Source organism: Folsomia candida, unplaced genomic scaffold (genome assembly GCF_002217175.1).
Source record: "Folsomia candida strain VU population unplaced genomic scaffold, ASM221717v1 Fcan01_Sc019, whole genome shotgun sequence".
Classification (NCBI taxonomy): Eukaryota; Metazoa; Arthropoda; class Collembola; order Entomobryomorpha; family Isotomidae; genus Folsomia; species Folsomia candida.
The window spans coordinates 1981255-1999736 of NW_019091211.1; the positions used below are offsets into that span (position 1 = coordinate 1981255).

General features: G+C 36.1%; 4 protein-coding genes and 2 long non-coding RNA genes across 6 annotated transcripts; 4 read left to right on the forward strand and 2 right to left on the reverse strand.

Annotated features, from left to right (window-relative positions):
• The first annotated feature begins 422 nt into the window (after positions 1-422).
• LOC110857716 lies at positions 423-5651 on the forward strand. Its single transcript, XM_022106329.2, has 7 exons — positions 423-670; positions 774-884; positions 3620-3836; positions 4039-4212; positions 4284-4516; positions 4599-4940; positions 5335-5651. The coding sequence occupies exons 1-7, from the start codon at positions 635-637 to the stop codon at positions 5494-5496; spliced, it is 1275 nt and encodes a 424-aa protein (XP_021962021.1). The 5' UTR covers positions 423-634; the 3' UTR covers positions 5497-5651.
• Positions 5652-6040: 389 nt separating this feature from the next.
• LOC110857569 lies at positions 6041-9588 on the forward strand. Its single transcript, XM_022106158.2, has 7 exons — positions 6041-6253; positions 6345-6455; positions 6970-7186; positions 7295-7456; positions 7862-8094; positions 8166-8459; positions 8614-9588. The coding sequence occupies exons 1-7, from the start codon at positions 6200-6202 to the stop codon at positions 8767-8769; spliced, it is 1227 nt and encodes a 408-aa protein (XP_021961850.1). The 5' UTR covers positions 6041-6199; the 3' UTR covers positions 8770-9588.
• Positions 9589-10242: 654 nt separating this feature from the next.
• Positions 10243-12684, forward strand: LOC110857640 (mitochondrial enolase superfamily member 1). Its single transcript, XM_022106240.2, has 9 exons — positions 10243-10516; positions 10588-10740; positions 10817-11045; positions 11131-11296; positions 11438-11515; positions 11595-11651; positions 11730-11946; positions 12218-12354; positions 12456-12684. Exons 1-9 carry the CDS (start codon positions 10327-10329, stop codon positions 12567-12569), a joined length of 1341 nt encoding a protein of 446 aa, XP_021961932.1. The 5' UTR covers positions 10243-10326; the 3' UTR covers positions 12570-12684.
• A 345-nt stretch (positions 12685-13029) lies between these two features.
• LOC118438170 lies at positions 13030-13654 on the reverse strand. Its single transcript, XR_004836623.1, has 2 exons — positions 13428-13654; positions 13030-13313 (listed from the first exon to the last, which is right to left on the reverse strand). It is a non-coding gene; the product is annotated as an uncharacterized LOC118438170 (long non-coding RNA).
• Positions 13655-15098: 1444 nt separating this feature from the next.
• Positions 15099-16576, forward strand: LOC118438168. The gene is made up of 4 exons (XM_035857990.1): positions 15099-15210; positions 15356-15489; positions 16074-16209; positions 16291-16576. The coding sequence occupies exons 1-4, from the start codon at positions 15132-15134 to the stop codon at positions 16359-16361; spliced, it is 420 nt and encodes a 139-aa protein (XP_035713883.1). The 5' UTR covers positions 15099-15131; the 3' UTR covers positions 16362-16576.
• A 1240-nt stretch (positions 16577-17816) lies between these two features.
• On the reverse strand, positions 17817-18392 carry LOC118438169. The gene is made up of 2 exons (XR_004836622.1): positions 18241-18392; positions 17817-18088 (listed from the first exon to the last, which is right to left on the reverse strand). It is a non-coding gene; the product is annotated as an uncharacterized LOC118438169 (long non-coding RNA).
• Between the last annotated feature and the right edge of the window lie 90 nt (positions 18393-18482).

Below are 18482 nucleotides of genomic sequence, written 5' to 3' on the forward strand. Positions count from 1 at the left end.
ACGTAACGTATAATACGTTACAATTTCTGATGTGCACATGTCGCCATACATTATTGCTGACTGCATGTTTTTCTACGATGAGTATATTTAGTATAATTGCAGTGCTTATTTACTTGTACAAATTTCCGAAATCTGACAAAAATCAAGTACAAGTTCTACTGGTTTACGGTGGTTAGAGTGACATTACAGATTTCAATGCATCAGATTGAAGCCGGCGATGGGTCCGTACGTGATGGATGTGGATGTATGAAGTTGGTTAAAGCCTGCTTTCTCCCATGTTAATTATATCAGCCATGGACTACATGTGTATGCACATCAAGATTCATGGAGAATGAATAACATGCTTTACGTAAGGTCCCGTATATACATATACATGCATATTTACTATCATTAAACTCCACTCCAAATATTGAAAGTCGGTGGGTTATGTACATATGTACACATTATGTACATAATATGTACGTACGTATATAATGTTACAAATGTAAATATATTCTCGTTCAGCTGATGAAATCAGCAAATTATAAATTCAATTGTACTTATTATTTATTTTGGAAGGTATTAAGTTCTTCCATTCGTATTTTCTAAAGGTATTATAATATTTAACTAGATTTGTAACCGCTTACACGCAAGCATGGAATTAATGGAATCAATTTTCGAGAATGAACTGGTACTAAATATATATACTAATATTCGTTTTTATGTATTTACATATTTATTAAAAATTAAATTCATGTTTCAATTACCTTACAATTCTTCTCGAAATTTTACAGTTACTTGGAGGCATATTCTCCTGGTTGGACCTGGATACGATTAAAATAGTTCGTCTCGTGAACAGCAAGTATAAAAGAGTCGCATGGAAAAGATTTTCAGAAATTAGTCATGTACGATTATTTTCTATGATTATTTTTTACGACCTGTTTTAGACATTAGACATTTATGGAAACCATGATATATACAAACTTATAGCATACAACTTATGACTTAGCACTTGATTTATAAGTTTTAAGTCCTGGAAATTCTAGGCAACGTGTATCTGTCATCTGTACTTATAATTATAAATTACGTTATAGATCATAAGTTAAATGTTTTAAGTTATATGTTCATGGTTGCTATAAGTGTCTAATAACAAATGTAATTGAAAGAACGTATGTTTACACTCCAAAAGTTGGGTATATGATACTAGCGTATAAGCCCGTCTCCCGCCGGGCGAGAGATTATTTGATTTTCATGAAAATGAGTGGAATTTTGAAAAACTCTAACCAACTAAATATTTAAATCTATATTATAAGCTGAAATTCTCTGTCGCCGACGTAGGTCAAAGGAATTTGTGATGAACGTGAAAGTGATGATATTAGTTGATGGAGGTTAATGTTAATGGTACAGTGCATCGAAGTCAACCGCACAGAATTTCTACGCGCCAAAATTACGTGCCCATTTTATTAACATGCGGCGGGCTGAAATTCAAATCAAATCCATTCGGTTTACCACGCTGAACCTCAATAGTAGGAAAACTATAATATTTAAGAAATCTAAGCAATTCTCAAGCTATACTATGTGGTCGTAAATATACGGTCACAACGAATGGATCCTATGAATTAAAGCAAAATGAGTATCATATTGTTATACCCGGTTCAAAATCTGACAGATATGTTTGACGTGTGTTCATATGTGACCTCTGACTTGGTCCACACGCACACGGTCATTGGTGTGTGGCATGTGACTATGCATATGATATCATACATATTCCTGCTCAGCGTTCAAAATCTGTTCAATAGAAGAATCAATAGAAGATTTGACTAATTCATCGGAGGTCTGCATGAAGGGAATCGATTCTATTTCTTTAATCTACGTTGTCTGCACATGAGGGGAATGGAATGTGTATAACATGGGCATCGAATTCGATAGGAACATCGAATAACCATGAGGACATTGTCCCTCTGTCCCCATCCATCCTTACGCGGGTACTGTGTATTTTTTCTGGTGTTGGTGGCGGACATGCTCTTTATGTGAAATTGGGGTTAGACGTGCAAAGGAATCTTGAAAAAATATTAAATAGCTGAGCTCATTTATTGGTGAGTTTTATTCCACACATGAAGGGAACGGAATCCATTCCCCTTCCCTTCCCTTGATGCGAGGATTCCCTACTTCGCCTAAAGTATATCCAAATGGAAGGGAAATCCATTCTCTTTCCCTTCCCTTGATGTGAAGATTCCCTACTTCGCCTGAAGTATATCCAAAGGGAAGGAAAATCCATTCCCCTTCCCTTCCCTTGATGCGAGGATTCCCTACTTCGCCTAAAGTATATCCAAAGGGAAGGAAAATCCATTCCCCTTCCCTTCCCTTGATGTGAAGATTCCCTACTTCGCCTGAAGTATATCCAAAGGGAAGGGAAATCCATTCCCTTTCCCTTCCCTTGATGTGAAAATTCCCTATTTCGCCTAAAGTATGTCCAAATGGAAGGGAAATCCATTCCCCTTCCCTTCCCTTGATGCGAGGATTCCCTACTTCGCCTGAAGTGTATCCAAAGCGAAGGGAAATCCATTCCCTTTCCCTTTCCTTGATGCGAAGATTTCACTACTTCGCCTGAAGTATATCCAACGGGAATGGAAGAGGAAGGTAATCCCATTCCCTTATGTGTAAGCTAAGTAAATCTATCTTGAAAATTAAACAATCCAATGGGGAACCCATGAAGGGAATCCGTTCTCCCTACAATCATTCAGGCATATCACTGGTTTGGAAACGGCCCTGAATGAATGGACCTGAACGGAACGTCGGTAACCATATCCCAGGGGGGCACGCCCCCCCCCGACTCCCTCAGCAGAGCGATAATCATATCCCAGGGGGGCACACCCTCCACTTCCCCCCAGCAGAGCGGTAACCCTATCCCAGGGGGGCACACCCTCCACTGCCCCCAGGAGAGCGATAACCATACCCCAGGGGGGCACACCCTCCTCTTCCCCCCAGCAGAGCGATAACCATACCCCAGGGGGGCACATTCTCCACTTCCCCCAGCAGAACGATAACCATATCCCAGGGGGGCACACCCTCGCATTCCCCCCAGCAGAGCGATAACCGCACTTAATAATTTTTGTTAACTTCCCTTCGAGATAAGCGAACCAGCAAATCCTGGATAATTGACTTATCGACTTTCCAACCGCTTGCACCAACGCAGCTGATATGCAAATCACTTTCTCCACTTTCACTTCCGTTTCGGAAAATAACTTTCACTTCCGTTGCAGAAAGACATTTCCAGCTTATAATATAGATACCCAACTTTTGGGAATGTGATATACCGTATATCCCATTCGCTTGCAACTTGCGCCATACATAAACTATAACATTGACGCAAGTTACTGACACATTCATAGAACTTTGAGCGTACAGGGAGCGTGTTCTTTTGTGCAGATGAAATTAGTAAAATTTTAGCCTGGAGGATGACGTTGTCATGGCAATTTTTCATGAAAATGGTTCCGTGGGGATTCCATGGCAACTATTAAACTTTGAATCATATGTATCTACGACACTTCCACACGCAGGTCGTGAAAACCCCCAATTGTCGTTAAATATGCACAATCAAATTACTATAAATTTGGTAATTGATCATTAACACTTGCAGGTTTATGTCCACCTACACCTCGTATTGGGGACGGATTTCGACAATGCCCGGTTACAATTGGACCTTAACGACCAGCCCTTTCTTACCCTGGAGTTGGGCGAAGATATCAATACCGCCTTGAACGATCAGCTCACACCTTTCAAAAATTTTAAATTGGAGTTCACAATTATTCAGAGAACATTAATCAGTGACAGAAGGATAGAAGTGGTTTACTTTCGTAAGGATAAATTTCATTTGATGATTTTACAGCGAAAACAAAAACCAAGAAAAGTAGCCAAATTTTGTTACAATGTATTTTGAAGTTTGATCTCAAAATATTTCCCTTCCATGATTTTCAAACCTGGCTTGAAAACTTCCGTGGCAAATTTATTTTTAATTTAGATCTATTTAATTTACAATTTCCAATCAATGATTTTCAGGTTTGAACCAACTCATTCGCCACCTGTGGCGTCCGAACGGCTCACTAATTCATTCCCTCTCGGTGCTCCTGTCGTCAGAGGTTGGCAATGTTTCGAGGGATTTATTAGTCTCAATTATTCAGGCCTGTAATTCTTTTTCGCACGTGGAAATTGAACCCAAAGGATACGTCCTACGTAAGAAAGTGGAGATTATAAGTTCTCAACCTTTGTAAAACCAGGTTAAAAATATGTTTCCTTATTTTTAGTTAATACTTCCGACCTACCAAGGATGACTTGTCACACGCTAAGAATTAATTATGCTGCTTTTCGTTTCGGAAATTTATCAAACTCCTTCTCAAATTTTGAGAACATCAAAAAAATCATTTTAGAGGACGCGTCTTCAATAAATTTGGATACAGTTGTCCGAGCAATTTTTGATAATGGGGAGCAATTCAGAAACCTGGAGGAAATTGATGTAAAGATTAAACTTAAGTTTGATGTAAGTATTTTTACATGGGAAAATTTTATTTTAATTTCCTAATTCTTGTTTTTTTAATTAATTTCTATTTTATTTCCATTAGCAACTCGTAGCTCTTGCAGGATTGCGTGGATTAAAAAGATTGACAATCCGAATTGTGGCTGCGAATATGTCACAAAATACGATCCCAGCTTTGCAAGAATGCGTCGCAAGACATTCTCAAACGTTGGAGTTTTTGTACTTACAATTTATCAGATGCAAGGTTACGTCAGGATTAAGTTTTGAAACGGTGTTCCCAAAATTAAGGATGCTTTACTTGGAAACTGCAAATTTGACATTTGAAGAGTTTGGAGATCAAGATCAAGACATTTATTATGAGGATGAAGCCTTTAAAGAAGTTGAAAGTCCAAGTGTTGACATTTTTTATCTGAATGGAGCCGTTGAGGTATTCAATTCATCAAACTTTTAATATGTAAACTCTGTAAATTTCAAGAACTTGAACGGAATGAAGGATGTCAGCTTTCCAAGTTGACATATTTTATGTCCCAACGCATGCAAAAATTAAAGAGCTTACTTCACGTGGTAATTTTGTTAGGTTTTCTCAAAAAGGGAAAGTACGACATAAATGTTGTATTATTTTCAAAGAACAAAAAGTACAACGTATATAAATTTTTGCAGGCGTTATTTAATTTTATAAAATATTTTTGAACAACGAAGTAAATGTTTCGCGGTAATGCAAAAAAAGTACCTGTGAATTGCAAAATTTGCAAAATTTCATGTTTTTTAAGTATATTTTTTGAGGAATCGTAAAATAAAATGAATAACTAATTTTTTTACAGAATGGGACCATGCGTAAACAATTTGCGGCACTGCAAAAGATAGAAGTTATAGAACCACCCGACACGTCTCATCCAATCTTGAAAACTAACAATATTTCAGAATTTGGAGTGAAATATGGTATTCAATTTGTGTACAATGGGGTGTGGAAAGGACGAAGTTAATCTACCATCAATCAACTTGTCATTAATCATTAGTCAAATTATATGAATGTTTAAAAATTGTGACCTATTTATTACAAAATTGACTATTTATGAATTGTTATAAAAAGGTATATTTGCATTTTGTTGTCATTTAAAACAAAGCTTGCTTATTCAAACTAGTCTTTCCGGAAAATTCACTTATTTTTATAATTTCATGTAGGTATGTACAAACATATATGTACACCTAATTCATGAACCTGTCCTGGACGCTGGACTATTCCGAATTTTGATTTATTTTTGGGGTCAGAATGCATGCATATTTCGCATTAAATAAAGTTTGAGAGTGGCAGTGGGTAACATTACTACAACCCGGGTATAGGAGGGACCATGCATAAAGCATGCAATACCTGTAAATTTGAAGATATACGGGATAAAATAAATATTATAGACATCTTTCCCATTTTAATTATGATATGGCATCACGCAAAATGAACCACATTCTTTACGCAAGGTCTCATACTATTGTCGTCATCAAAGAATTGCATGCAATATGTATACGTCATACCGTGCAATCTGCTACTAACCCACATATTCCAGCTGACGAGCATGGAATTCTAGTTTTATTATTATTGAAGGTGCTATTTTCTGGTCGTATTTTTATAAAATTACATATATATTACCTGCATATTGTACGTATATAACTGTTAAGATTACGTATAACACTATGGACACAAAGGCGAGCGTGGAGTTAATGGAGTCAATTTTTGAGAATGAATTGGTTTGTGCCCAATATTTAGTTCTGTTTCATATATTAAAAATTAAATAATTATATCGGTACTAATTTTCCCTTCTTTCATGTGTATATGTAGTTGCTGGCAAACATATTCTCCTGGTTGGACCTGGACACGATTAAAATAGTTCGTCTCATTAACACAAAATGGGAAAGCGTCGCACGGAAAAGGTTTTCTGAAATTAGTCTGGTACGAAATATTTTTCACAGCCATTTTAGTAACTGTTTATCTACCCATATGGATGTCTTTTTCGTTTTTATAAAACACTCGACGTGGTGAATGTTTTCATGGCGTCAGAAATCCTATGAAGTTTAGAATGAAGCAATTCGACGTGAATTCGAACGTAGGCCTTGGTAACATCGTAAAATCCGCAAAATCCGTAAACTTGCAAACTTTTACAAATATTTCCGAGGAAAACTGGCTTACAGACTTTTGTAAACTTACTCAGACTTAGGGCATCGTTTTATTTTATGAAAGTTTGCAAAATAGTTTTACAAAATTTACGCATTTTACAAAGTTACAAATGACTGCATGCGTGAATTGCCTCATTGCAATTTGAGGTCAGCAGGTACACTTAATTATTACCATTCGTTACCAAGCGGTCGAGCCCGAGGAAACCCCTATGTTATTAATTTACAAAAAACAAAAGAACAAATCTGTACTTTTGAAATGTGGGATTAATCACTAATTACTTTATTTGCAGGTTTTTGTTCGCCTGAAGTTCGACTTAAGCTCCGCCAATACCCGGATAAAATTGGACCTTAACAACAAGCCCTTTCTTACCTTGTGGTTAGACGATGGCAATGATATCATAACACCACTCTACGATCAACTCGCACCTTTCAAAAATTTTAAATTGGTGTTTACAATTTATGCGGAAACAGTAATCAGCGATGAAAGGATGGAAGAAGCGTATTTTTGTGAGGGCATTTTTTTATTTTGATGTGCATGCATCCAAAATTAGAATCTGGAAAATGAAAAAATATACACTTTGTAATTTAAATTTCTAATCCGTGAATTATTTGCAGGTTTGAACCAGCTTATACGATACTTGTGGCGTCCAAATGGGTCCCTAACGCATTCCATGGGGTTCTTTCAAAATACGTCTAAGGATTTATTACGTTCGATTATTGACGGATACAATGCCTTTTCACACGTGGAAATTGAGGCAGGAGAATACGTCTGGTTTAGTAAGAAAAATATATGTATAAGGCGTACTCACGACAAGGTGTTATTTAACAAATTTACGAAGTTCAAAAAATGTATTTCGTAGGGGGATCAGCAAAATATGGGTTTCACAAAACTACAAAAACCTTGTTATTCTATTTTATTTTGGTGTCCGTTGAGCTATCTAATTTCTATTTCTTGTGCTAAAGAGGGTGAGTTTGCGAAATAAAAGCATGCCAAGTTTCTTATTCTGGGCAAATTTCTGGGCAAAAAAATCCCAACTTTGCAAGGTATTTTGCTAAGGATAAGCTCAATTTTCAATTTACATACCTAAGTACATATGCGAGGTATGTTGTCTTGAGTACGTCCATAAATTAGTAAACTTCGTAATACCAGCTTAAAAACTTTATGATTCATTATTTGTACAGTTAATACTTCCGACCTTCCAAAGATGATTTGTCACACGATAAGAATTAATCCTACCACGTTTCCTCTCACAAATGTATCCAACGTGTTTTCGCATTATGTGAATACGAAAAAAATCATTTTCGAGGACGCGTCTTTAATCAATTTAGACCAGGTGGTCCGAGCCATTATTGGAACAGGGGAACAATTCGGTAAACTGGAGGAAATCGATGTAACGATGAAAATGAACTTTAATGTAAGTCACGGTAATGTGGAAACATTCAATTTTGCGTTGTATTTTTAAATTAATTTGTATTTTTATTTCAGCAACTCGCAGCCCTTGCAGGACTGCGTGGGTTAAAAAGATTGAAAATACGAATTAATGATACGATTATATCGGAAAGTCCAATGCCAGCATTGCAGGAATGCATCACGAAACATGCCGCAACGCTGGAGTTTTTGCATTTGGAGTGGATGAGATGCAGGGTTACGTCGGAATTAAGTAAACTTGATTCCATTGAATTCCAAAAATTAAGGAAGCTTTACTTCGGAAAAAATTTGCTATTCGAGGACGTTGCGGAACACGAGGTTGACCTTTTCGATCTGCATGTGGCAATTCAGGTGTGTAAATATCTCTTTCAATTCAAAACTGTAAAGCTACATTGTTTACGATATTACAAAACTCTGAATCTCATGAAATTGCAAATTGGAAATATGTATGCTATTTTGCATCCTTTGAGGGATCGTAAAATAAAATGAGTTATTTTTTGTGCAGAACGGGACTTTACGTAAAAATTTCCCGGTATTGAAAATGATCGAAATCATGGAACCATCGGAGACGTTCTATCCAGTTTTGAATTCAAGCAATATTTCCGAACTTGGAGTGAAATATGGCATTCAAGTCATGTATAATGGGGCTTTGAGAGGGTGAAATTAATCATCCATGAATTTTACGAAAGCTTGTCGAAGTTATCAAGCACCAAAAGTATAAATACAGTATTTTTTGTTAGTTAAGAACGTGTTTAATTTAATTAAAAATATTTTTCTGCTGTGCAAAACTACTTAATTAAACTGCAAATTCCACAAAGATGTATTTCACTTTGCTTTAACAGTACAAAATATGTATGTAAAGTAATTAGAACATCGGCAATATCTTAGGTCAAACAGTTCCTATCTCACAAAGATAACATAACTTTATGTAATCAATGGTAGGATATTAGCAAGACCAAAACATGGCACAAACTACTAAACCGTATGCATACACCGCAATTGATATTGTAAACATTATTCTCTATAGATAAACTTGGAGCTGGGATATGTCTACATAAATATATACATAGATCAAAGCTACATACGTATGTAGTGGAATGCAGTGTTGAAATTGAAAATAAATAAATTGGAAACGTGCACCCACACAAAGAATAAAATAATTTGCTGATTATTTACAGTAATAAATATAGTTTTGAATATCTGGCGAAGCCTGTTTGTCCCACAGAGTCGCAAAATTGTCTAAAAGTCAAGCAACACTGGTTCCTTTTAACGTGTAAAATTTCATCATGAGTCATGAAATGATTTTCCCAATACTTCTCCGCCTGTTTAATGGTTTTACTCTTAGGATTAAGCGGATCAGGTGAAAGAGATAATATTTGGCTAATCTCCTCTAAAATATTTCAATTGGGTTAAAGTATGCAATCGAAAACAAATTAAGTGATATGTGCATGGATAATAAATTGCTGTCGTTCGTAGTAAATATGTATGTATGTATGTATTTATTTACTAAATATGGTTTCATACTTAGGTTTTTTTTGCACTTCACGATGTTCTTCGTCAGCATTGATCAAATAAATCGAATGATTCCATAATCGAATGATAAAGAGCTAAAAATACCATTTTGCGCACGACATCACGATAAAGGTCGTCAGTTATTTATTTATAAGGTTAACTAATTGGGATATGTCCGACCATTCTTTGGACAAGTTTCGCAAACGTATCATACTGTTGACCGTAGCTTCTTTAGTAAATTAAAACTCTGATGGAAAATTAATTCGTGATGTTTAGAATGATTTCATAAAATGTACTGTGACAAATTGGATGTATGATAATATTCATGCAGGAGATGATCTGCAAAAATGATTCGATCAAGCTGCGCAATTAAGACTCGTTAGAAAATATATGACATTGATACATATCTGTAAGCTGATAAGCCAAGTCGATTTTCACGAATCTACTTACTCCATAAGTCGCTTATTACATATGAATAACTGGTTAATGCCGGATGAATTAATGGTTAAGTTAAACTAAACATAAACACTATCAATCCATAACACTCCCGTCTTGTCCATGAAGATAGATATGCAAATACACATTTGCATATGTACCAACTAAATAAGAGGGGAGTCATCCAGACACTGAAATTCAGTCAGATTTGAGCACTTTCTGTCTCTCCGTCTCGTTCATAAAATCGTTCCACGATACTTAATCTTAAAAAATGGCAAACTTGAAAATTGAGAAGGTGGAAGTGACCGATATTCGATTTCCAACTTCGTTGGAGGGTCATGGCTCTGACGCCATGCACACGGATCCCGACTATTCGTGCGCCTATGTGACAATTCATCTCTCTAAAACCGACTTGAAGGGATACGGGCTCACGTTTACGTGCGGAAGGGGCACAGAAATTGGTGAGAAATCCAGGCTAAACTTTAGATAACATTTTCAGAAACATATTTTTATATATGTAAATAATTTTCAGTGGTCCAAGCCGTAAAAACTATGAGCTATTTGGTCGAGGGTGAAAACTGCCACGACATTTGGAATGATTTTGCCGGCTTTTATCGGAAACTGACCAGTGAATCTCAACTGCGGTGGGTTGGACCGGAAAAAGGCGTGGTACACTTGGCGACAGGTGAGTGTCACTTGTATAATTTGTACCTTTTATCTTGTATGAATGAATCATTAATTAATCAATCACTTGGCGACAGGTGCTATAATAAATGCACTGTGGGATGTGTGGGCTCGATACGAGAATAAACCGCTTTGGAAGCTGCTGGTTGACCTTTCTCCGGAAAAATTGGTTTCGACCATCGATTTTCGTTATATTAGAGACGTCTTGAGTCCGGAAGAGTGTATAAGCATGCTTAAAGAAAAGGGAAAAGAACAGGCGGACAGAGAAAAGGAGATTTGCACGACGGGATATCCAGCATACACGACGTAGGTGTAAAAACAATTATTGATCAGAATTTCAGAAGCCGAAACTTGTTGTAATCATTCCATATATTTAATTGAAAATATGCAGGTCTGTCGGATGGCTGGGTTATACTGATGACAATATAAAGAAACTTTGCCAGGAATATTTGGACAAAGGTTTCACGTCGTTCAAGGTCAAGGTGGGTCAATGCTTGGAAGATGATAAGCGAAGATGTAACATGGTCCGGAGCGCGATTGGCCCCAAGAATAATTTGGTAATAAATACATAAATATGTACTCCACAAACAGAAGGAATTGTTCTTGTGTTTTCACCCTTTTGCTACATTCTTTTTGCAACGATTTATTTATTACAAAAGAACTTATGTATGTACTCACAACGTCTCCTGTCTAATTAGATGATTGATGCCAATCAGCGATGGGAAGTACCAGAAGCCATTGAGTGGGTGACAGCTCTCAAAGAATATAAACCTTTGGTGAGTTACATATTATGTTTAAGAAAGAATGAATTAAACATTTACACGTTTTCATTCGCAAAAAATTATAAAATCGTAGTGGATTGAGGAACCCACATCCCCAGACGATGTCCTTGGACACGCAACGATCGCCAAGGTTGGATGATAACCACTTACATAAATGCGTGCTATGCATAAATAAAACGAAATAGTGATTTATTGACCTTATCGACAGGCTCTGAGACCATTGGGGATCAACGTTGCGACCGGAGAGATGTGTCAAAATCGAGTAATTTTCAAGCAACTATTGCAATCCAATGCTATTGCTTATGCTCAAATTGATTCCTGCCGAGTTGGAGGGGTGAATGAAAATTTGTCCATTTACTTCATGTGCAAGAAATTTGGCGTCCCTGTCTGCCCCCACGCTGGAGGAGTTGGTCTCTGTGAATTAGGTGGGTCTCTCTTATACATAGATTATGAGTACAATTCAGTTTCAAAGAGGGTTTCATGATTCCTTCGCATCCTTAGCCTTCTTCGTACCGTAAAATAATTTACCACGATTACGCGAGTTTGTTGGTATGGTAAGATTTTGTCATCAAAAATCAGTTTTACGATGCTTGACCCCTCGTTTTTTCTTCGTAAACTATTTTATGATACGACGAAATAATGAATACCCTCCAAGTGGGTAGTCAAAAAAAACTTAAAAATAAATTTGACTTGCAGTTCAACATCTGCAGTTCTGGGATTACCTTTCTTTAAGTGGGGAAAAGGAAAATCGGATGATTGAATGGGTTGACCATCTCCACGAACACTTTGTCACACCCATCACGGTCATCAACGGAAAGTATATTGCTCCAAAGGTGGGTTGAACAGAGAACAGAAATACATAGCACTGTGTGGTTTATGAAATGTTAATGAAATAGATATTTATGCATTGCATTTTTTCTGCAACCATTTACAGGTGCCTGGTTTTAGCAGCGAAATGAAAGAAGAATCGATTGCATACTACCAATTTCCAAAAGGAACTTATTGGGAGAATCGTGCCAATCCGGACCACATTATGCTCGCCCAATAAAAATTATGTGACATTAATTGCACAAAAAATGATTAAAATACATTTCACTAGTATGTATTTGGAAGCATTTGGAAGAATTTGACCTGGGTTGGAATAAATTATTTAATGGGAAGTATTTGAAAGCTTCGATTATGTCTTTTTCCATTTATGGCAAATTAACCAAACCATTAAATAATCACAATCATAAAATAATCATAATAAGTCGGACTGATCTTCATTATAAACAATTTCTGCTGTATCATGAATTTGTCAATAAATCAAATCAATTAATTTATAATTTCTTTGTGAACTAAGACAAACAGCAATTTAGGAAGTCGTGTTTCCTAACAAATTTTTCATATCACTTGTTAAAACATGTATGTACAGATACCTATGTACATATTTTGAAATTTGAAATTCTCCTCCTTTGCAGTTATAAATATGAATTAAAAATCATGGAGTATAGAAGTATGTAAATATGTATGTATCTACGATATATTTAATTCATTTGTAAAATTATTTATTTAAAACCAGTGTTCTAGTAAATTTAAATAGCAACTATTTCGAAATTCATTTAGTCCGTAGGTTTTTGCCACGTCGTCGTCAAAATTATTTTCCCCAGGGGACGGGGGCGCTGCCACTTCCGCATCTGGAGCAAGTGCATGTCTCCCCGTTGCAGTATCCGGTCGCGCAGTTTTGCGCATAGCATGACCCCACACAAGCCCAACGTCCTCCCCAACGGCAAGTCCCCAATTGGGGTGCGGCCTGAAGTGGAAAAATTTAATGTAAAAATTATTGTATTGAAAATTACAACTTTTATCCGTTAACTATGGATTTTCTGAGCAAAATTACGATTTATTTGATTGTACATGCATTTACCTCGGTTGGAGTAAATGTCGCAATTGCGACGATGAGTAATAGCCCGAAAATAACTGAAGATTGTTTCATTTTGAGAATTTCTTGGGAGTTTACTTACTTCATGAAAATGGTAGATTTGTTGAATAATGAAATATGCGCTCGAGATGTTCCTTTTATATGTGTGTCTTCTAGGGGAATAAGTGTGCAAATCAAATCATGCGAATTTAACTTCATTATGAAATTCTGTTAAATGTGGCTGGAATTTGATGCGATTAGAATGTGTTGACCATTGATTAAATTTAGACTACGCAGAAAGTAAACTTGAAAAAATCTGTAATTCCAAGAATTTTGGTATCTACATGGAAAAAGATGGTAAGTATGTATAAATGTAAGAGTGTTTATTTTGGTTCAGACCAGTAAATAGTTATATAATTAAATACTTAAATATATGTACATACGTACCTCTACGCATTTATTTTTGTATCAACAAATATGCATATCAGTATTGCAGGTCCTTGGGTGACCATGAATCTTCTTGGTGTGTTGACAACTCTCATTTCCATGCCAATAAAATTCGCTGAATACTGGATGAAAAGATGAGCACATATTTGTTTATATTTATTTCGATATAAAACGACTACACTAAATTTCATATAACTACATTGAGGGTGTTCATTATTTCTTCATATCCTTAGCTTTCTTCGTATCGGGGGTGGGGGTGGAATTATAAATGCCGCCAACCCCAAGGAGTTGCTTGTTCCCGATTTTTTTTAAATTATGCGACTTGCCCAAAATGCAACCATAAATTAAGTCATAAACGATAGTAGATATTTTAAAAAGCACTAATTGCTTTATTTTTCAAGTATGATTGTGCAAAATTTTCATAAATTCTACGCGTGTCATATAGATACATATGACCATGATCTTAATGTTTTTCAAAGTTACGACGCAAAATTCTAAAGTATAAAAATTATTAAATACATTTACATATTACAATCCTGCTCTAAATATTGTCATGATAATTAGAAAAAAGGTCCAAATTTCTACCCAATTTTCCTCCATACCATCTGTCCCCACTGTAAATATGTAGATAAATACGTCCCCACTAACAATGGAGGTCTTCCAACGTATGCTTACGATTTTGACCAATTTAGTGACAATCGATCACAAATTTGAGTAGTATAAAACGTGCATTTGGTACTATCTGCCAATGCTCAAGTTTAACGGAGATATTTGCATAAAAGAGAGAAGAAAACGCACCCCCGAGGCTGGCAAATTCTTCATTTTCCAAATTTGCTGCGCATTTTTCTCCTCTTCGGATGCAATATCTCTGCCAAACCGCGTGTTGGCAGATAGTACCAAATGCACGTTTTATACAACTCAAATTTGTGATTGATTGACTCTAATCCTAAGTTGGTCGAAATCTGTGAGCTGAGCACACGTTGGGAGACCTCCATTGAAAGTCGTAGTAGAGCAATAATTATTTATTCTTGGACAAACAATAAATAAGGAAAGTTTTACCATAATTCAAACCCATTTTATATTTCACTGGCCTATTTACATATTTATTTTGCAAGTATCCGGCACATGTCAAATACAATAGTTCATAAATTAATAATTCACGGAATTTGTCGATAAGTTTATATAAATTCGATTACGACCAACGTTTCAAAGTAAATTAGACAACCTGGCTACACATTTCGACGCAAATTAAATATTTACAAGATGAACTTTTTTGTAGTTCAAGTGACAACGCTTTTGCTTCTTGTGGGACTTCAGCTTGGAAATAACGTTGTCGCACAAAGTATGCAAATATACAAACAATAAGTTTAAAAAACCTGAAAACCCCTTAATGATTTTGAAATTATAATGATTTTCCATTATTCTTTGTTTTAAAATCTTTATAAAACAAATTGTAAGACGTGGCAATATTTTTTTTCTCATTGAAGATCTTACCACTGAGGGCGATAATGGCGGTCCAGAAGCATTTTATGACACAATCACCTGTGACGCTGATGAGGACGGATTAATCCGGATAGGGACCCTTGGCCTTAGAAAAGTCTACTACGCCGCACCACAAAAAGTAAGTCAACGTTTAATATAACATCTAAATACTATTTACCATCGTTTCTGGTATTACAAAACACCTGCGCAAAATTACTGCATACATAATAGTGTTTTTACAATGCCTTTAATTAGACCCGCCAAAAATCTGACAAAATGAATATAACTGCAAAAAATATAATCCTCAAAACGCTGCAAGTTTAATTCGTTGGAGCGATACTAAATAAGCTATTTTATGATATTTTTCATCATTATTGACAGTGTCCAACCATTTATGCTTCCTCGAGGCTGCTTTGAGTTTTTCATTTACAACTTTGTGTAGCGTTTAATTTTTACAATTAAGGTATGTTGAGACTTGTAATTTTACCACTAAAAAGTTGAGTCGTACACTTATGCAGGCACGAATATGTACATATATCAATCCGACTACTTATTACACCGGATGTGAATTTATGAACAACGGATTTTTTTAGCCGTGCACGCCCCCACGATGGAACTAATTGCCACAGCTTTATTACCAAATTATGTAGCATTACATAAATTTTTTATCCTAGATCTTACAGGGTAGCTACAAACCTTAACTTAAACACTTCTTTCTTTTAGTCTCCCTTCATCGAGTGTCACAGACTTTGTAGAGGAAAAAGAACTAAGCGCGGGAGGCAAATGCACTTGGCCGAGTTCCTAAATCTAGAGGAGCAGTATAATCTCAGCAATCTGACTTTTACCCACAACTGTACCGGTATTTTTCTACCAATTATGAGTAAAATGGATACAAGTTTAATTAGTTAAAATTTATACGTCATATATTATTCTAAATAAGATATTAGACAAACGGAACTCTGGGTGGGAGGGATCGCGTTGGATTACCTGTTAAGAATGCATATACGTTGAAAAAATCTCATAACTAAAAGACAGAGACGACGGTTGCGTCTCCTTGTGTGCCGAGAGATTTTTTGCTAATGAGGGGGGGCGGGGCGAACAGAGAAGCTGATTTTCATGTAAACAATGCAGGCAGTTGCATGTAAAAAGTTGCTTTGGGTTTAGAGAGTGACCGTTCCCACTCTCCAAACGGGGCATCGCGAACCAGAAAAGGAGAAAAATTTCGACTAAAACTTCTAATTTGCAGCTAATACAAAATGGATTGATTTCGTTTTGGTGGCAATAAATTCCCAAGTTTGTGCTTTACAATTGCCATGTTGCATAAATTCCATAATAAATCTCAGAGAAAAGTATTGAACTGAAACATGGACTCATATCATGTTTCAGTCCAATACTTTTCACCGAGATTTATTATGGAATTTATGCAACATGGCAATTGTAAAGCACAAACTTGGGAATTTATTGCCACCAAAACGAAATCAATCCATTTTGTATTAGCTGCAAATTAGAAGTCTTAGTGACAAAAATCATTTACATTACTGGTAAGTGGCGAGGAGAAAAAGTCAACTCGCTCACTAGGATGCCCAGACTGTTCCCTAACTCAAACTTTAAGCAACAGTCCTAGGCAAGTTCCAACCTCAAAGTGGATTTGGATTCATTCCGGAAAGTCGTTTGAAGACGGGATGGGTGCCTGGAACCCGGGCGAGCCAAACCGTGTCGTTCAACTAAACCTGGAATATGAGGCCTGCGTTATGGTCCGGCCATATTCGTATCCGTATTCTCATTACGGTCTGAATGATGCGCATTGTTCAGCAGTGCGCCCGTGCGTTTGTGAGGGCGCGATTATTTGAAATGTGAAAAGTTAAAATTGTGAAGAATACGAATATTAGGCCGGAAGAACGTATTTTAGATGTAATTAACAGTTAAAAACAATGATAAGGAAAAAATCCTAGGTGGTTTGATCGGTTGAATTCGAAATAAAAATAAATTTGACTGTAATTTAACAGTTTATAGCATAACCATACATTTGCTGTTATTTGTCGTAAATTTCCCGTAATGATGGTATACAGGGTGGTTTAAATGTCACGCTACAATGGAAAATTTTTGAAGGGGAAAGCCCTCTAAATCTCCAATAGTTACAAGATTTTGGATTGAGATTTTTATAATTATTTTCAAAACTGATGGAAAACTGATGACGAAATTCGTAAATTATTGAATTTTAGAGAGAAAATTTCGGTAACTAATGGAAATTTACGAATTTTTCCCATCGAAAAATTTTCCATTGTGGCGTGACATTTTAACCACCCTGTATATAGGCGTTTCCACCTTCGGAATTTGTATTCTTTCCAAAATGAAGGAGGTTCGTATCGCTTTTTAGGTAAAATTTAGACCTTCCTCTCCCATTTATAAAATTTTGGTTTGAATTACAGTTGTCTGAATTAAAAATCATGAAGTATGTGCAAATGATGTGTTTGTTTCACTTATAAAATTATTTATTTAAAATAAGTATTCAAATTGCTCATATTTTGTAAAGAAAAATGTGCCGAATTCAGTTGTCCATAGTTTTTGTCTCGTCTCCATAATTATTTTCCCCAGGGGACGGGAGCGCTACCACTTCCGCATCTGGAGCAAGTGCACGTCTCTCCATTACAGTATCCGGTCGCACAATTTTGCGCATAACATGACGCCACACAAGCGGCACGTCCACCCCAACGGCAAGTCCCCAATTGAGGTGCGGCCTGAAGTGTAAAATGTTGTTAAAATTATCATATTGCAAAATTTCAACTTTTATCAACTTAAACTCAGCCATAGCTTAATTGCGAATTTTCTTAACAGAAACAGAATATTACTCTTTAATCTGATTATTTGATTGTAATATGTATTTACATACCTCGGTTGGATTAAGAGTCGCAATTGCGACGATGAGTAGAAGCCCGAAAATAACTGAGAATTGTCTCATTTTAAGGAGTTTTTTCTATTTTTTTGGGAGTTGTTTTCCTTTATGAAAATGGTAGATTGCTTGAATGATGAAAATGTGAGCTCGAGATGTGCCTTTTATATAGGTGTCTTTTAAGGGAAGAAGTGTGCAAATTAAAGCATGCGAATTTAACTGCATTATGAAATTCTGTTAAA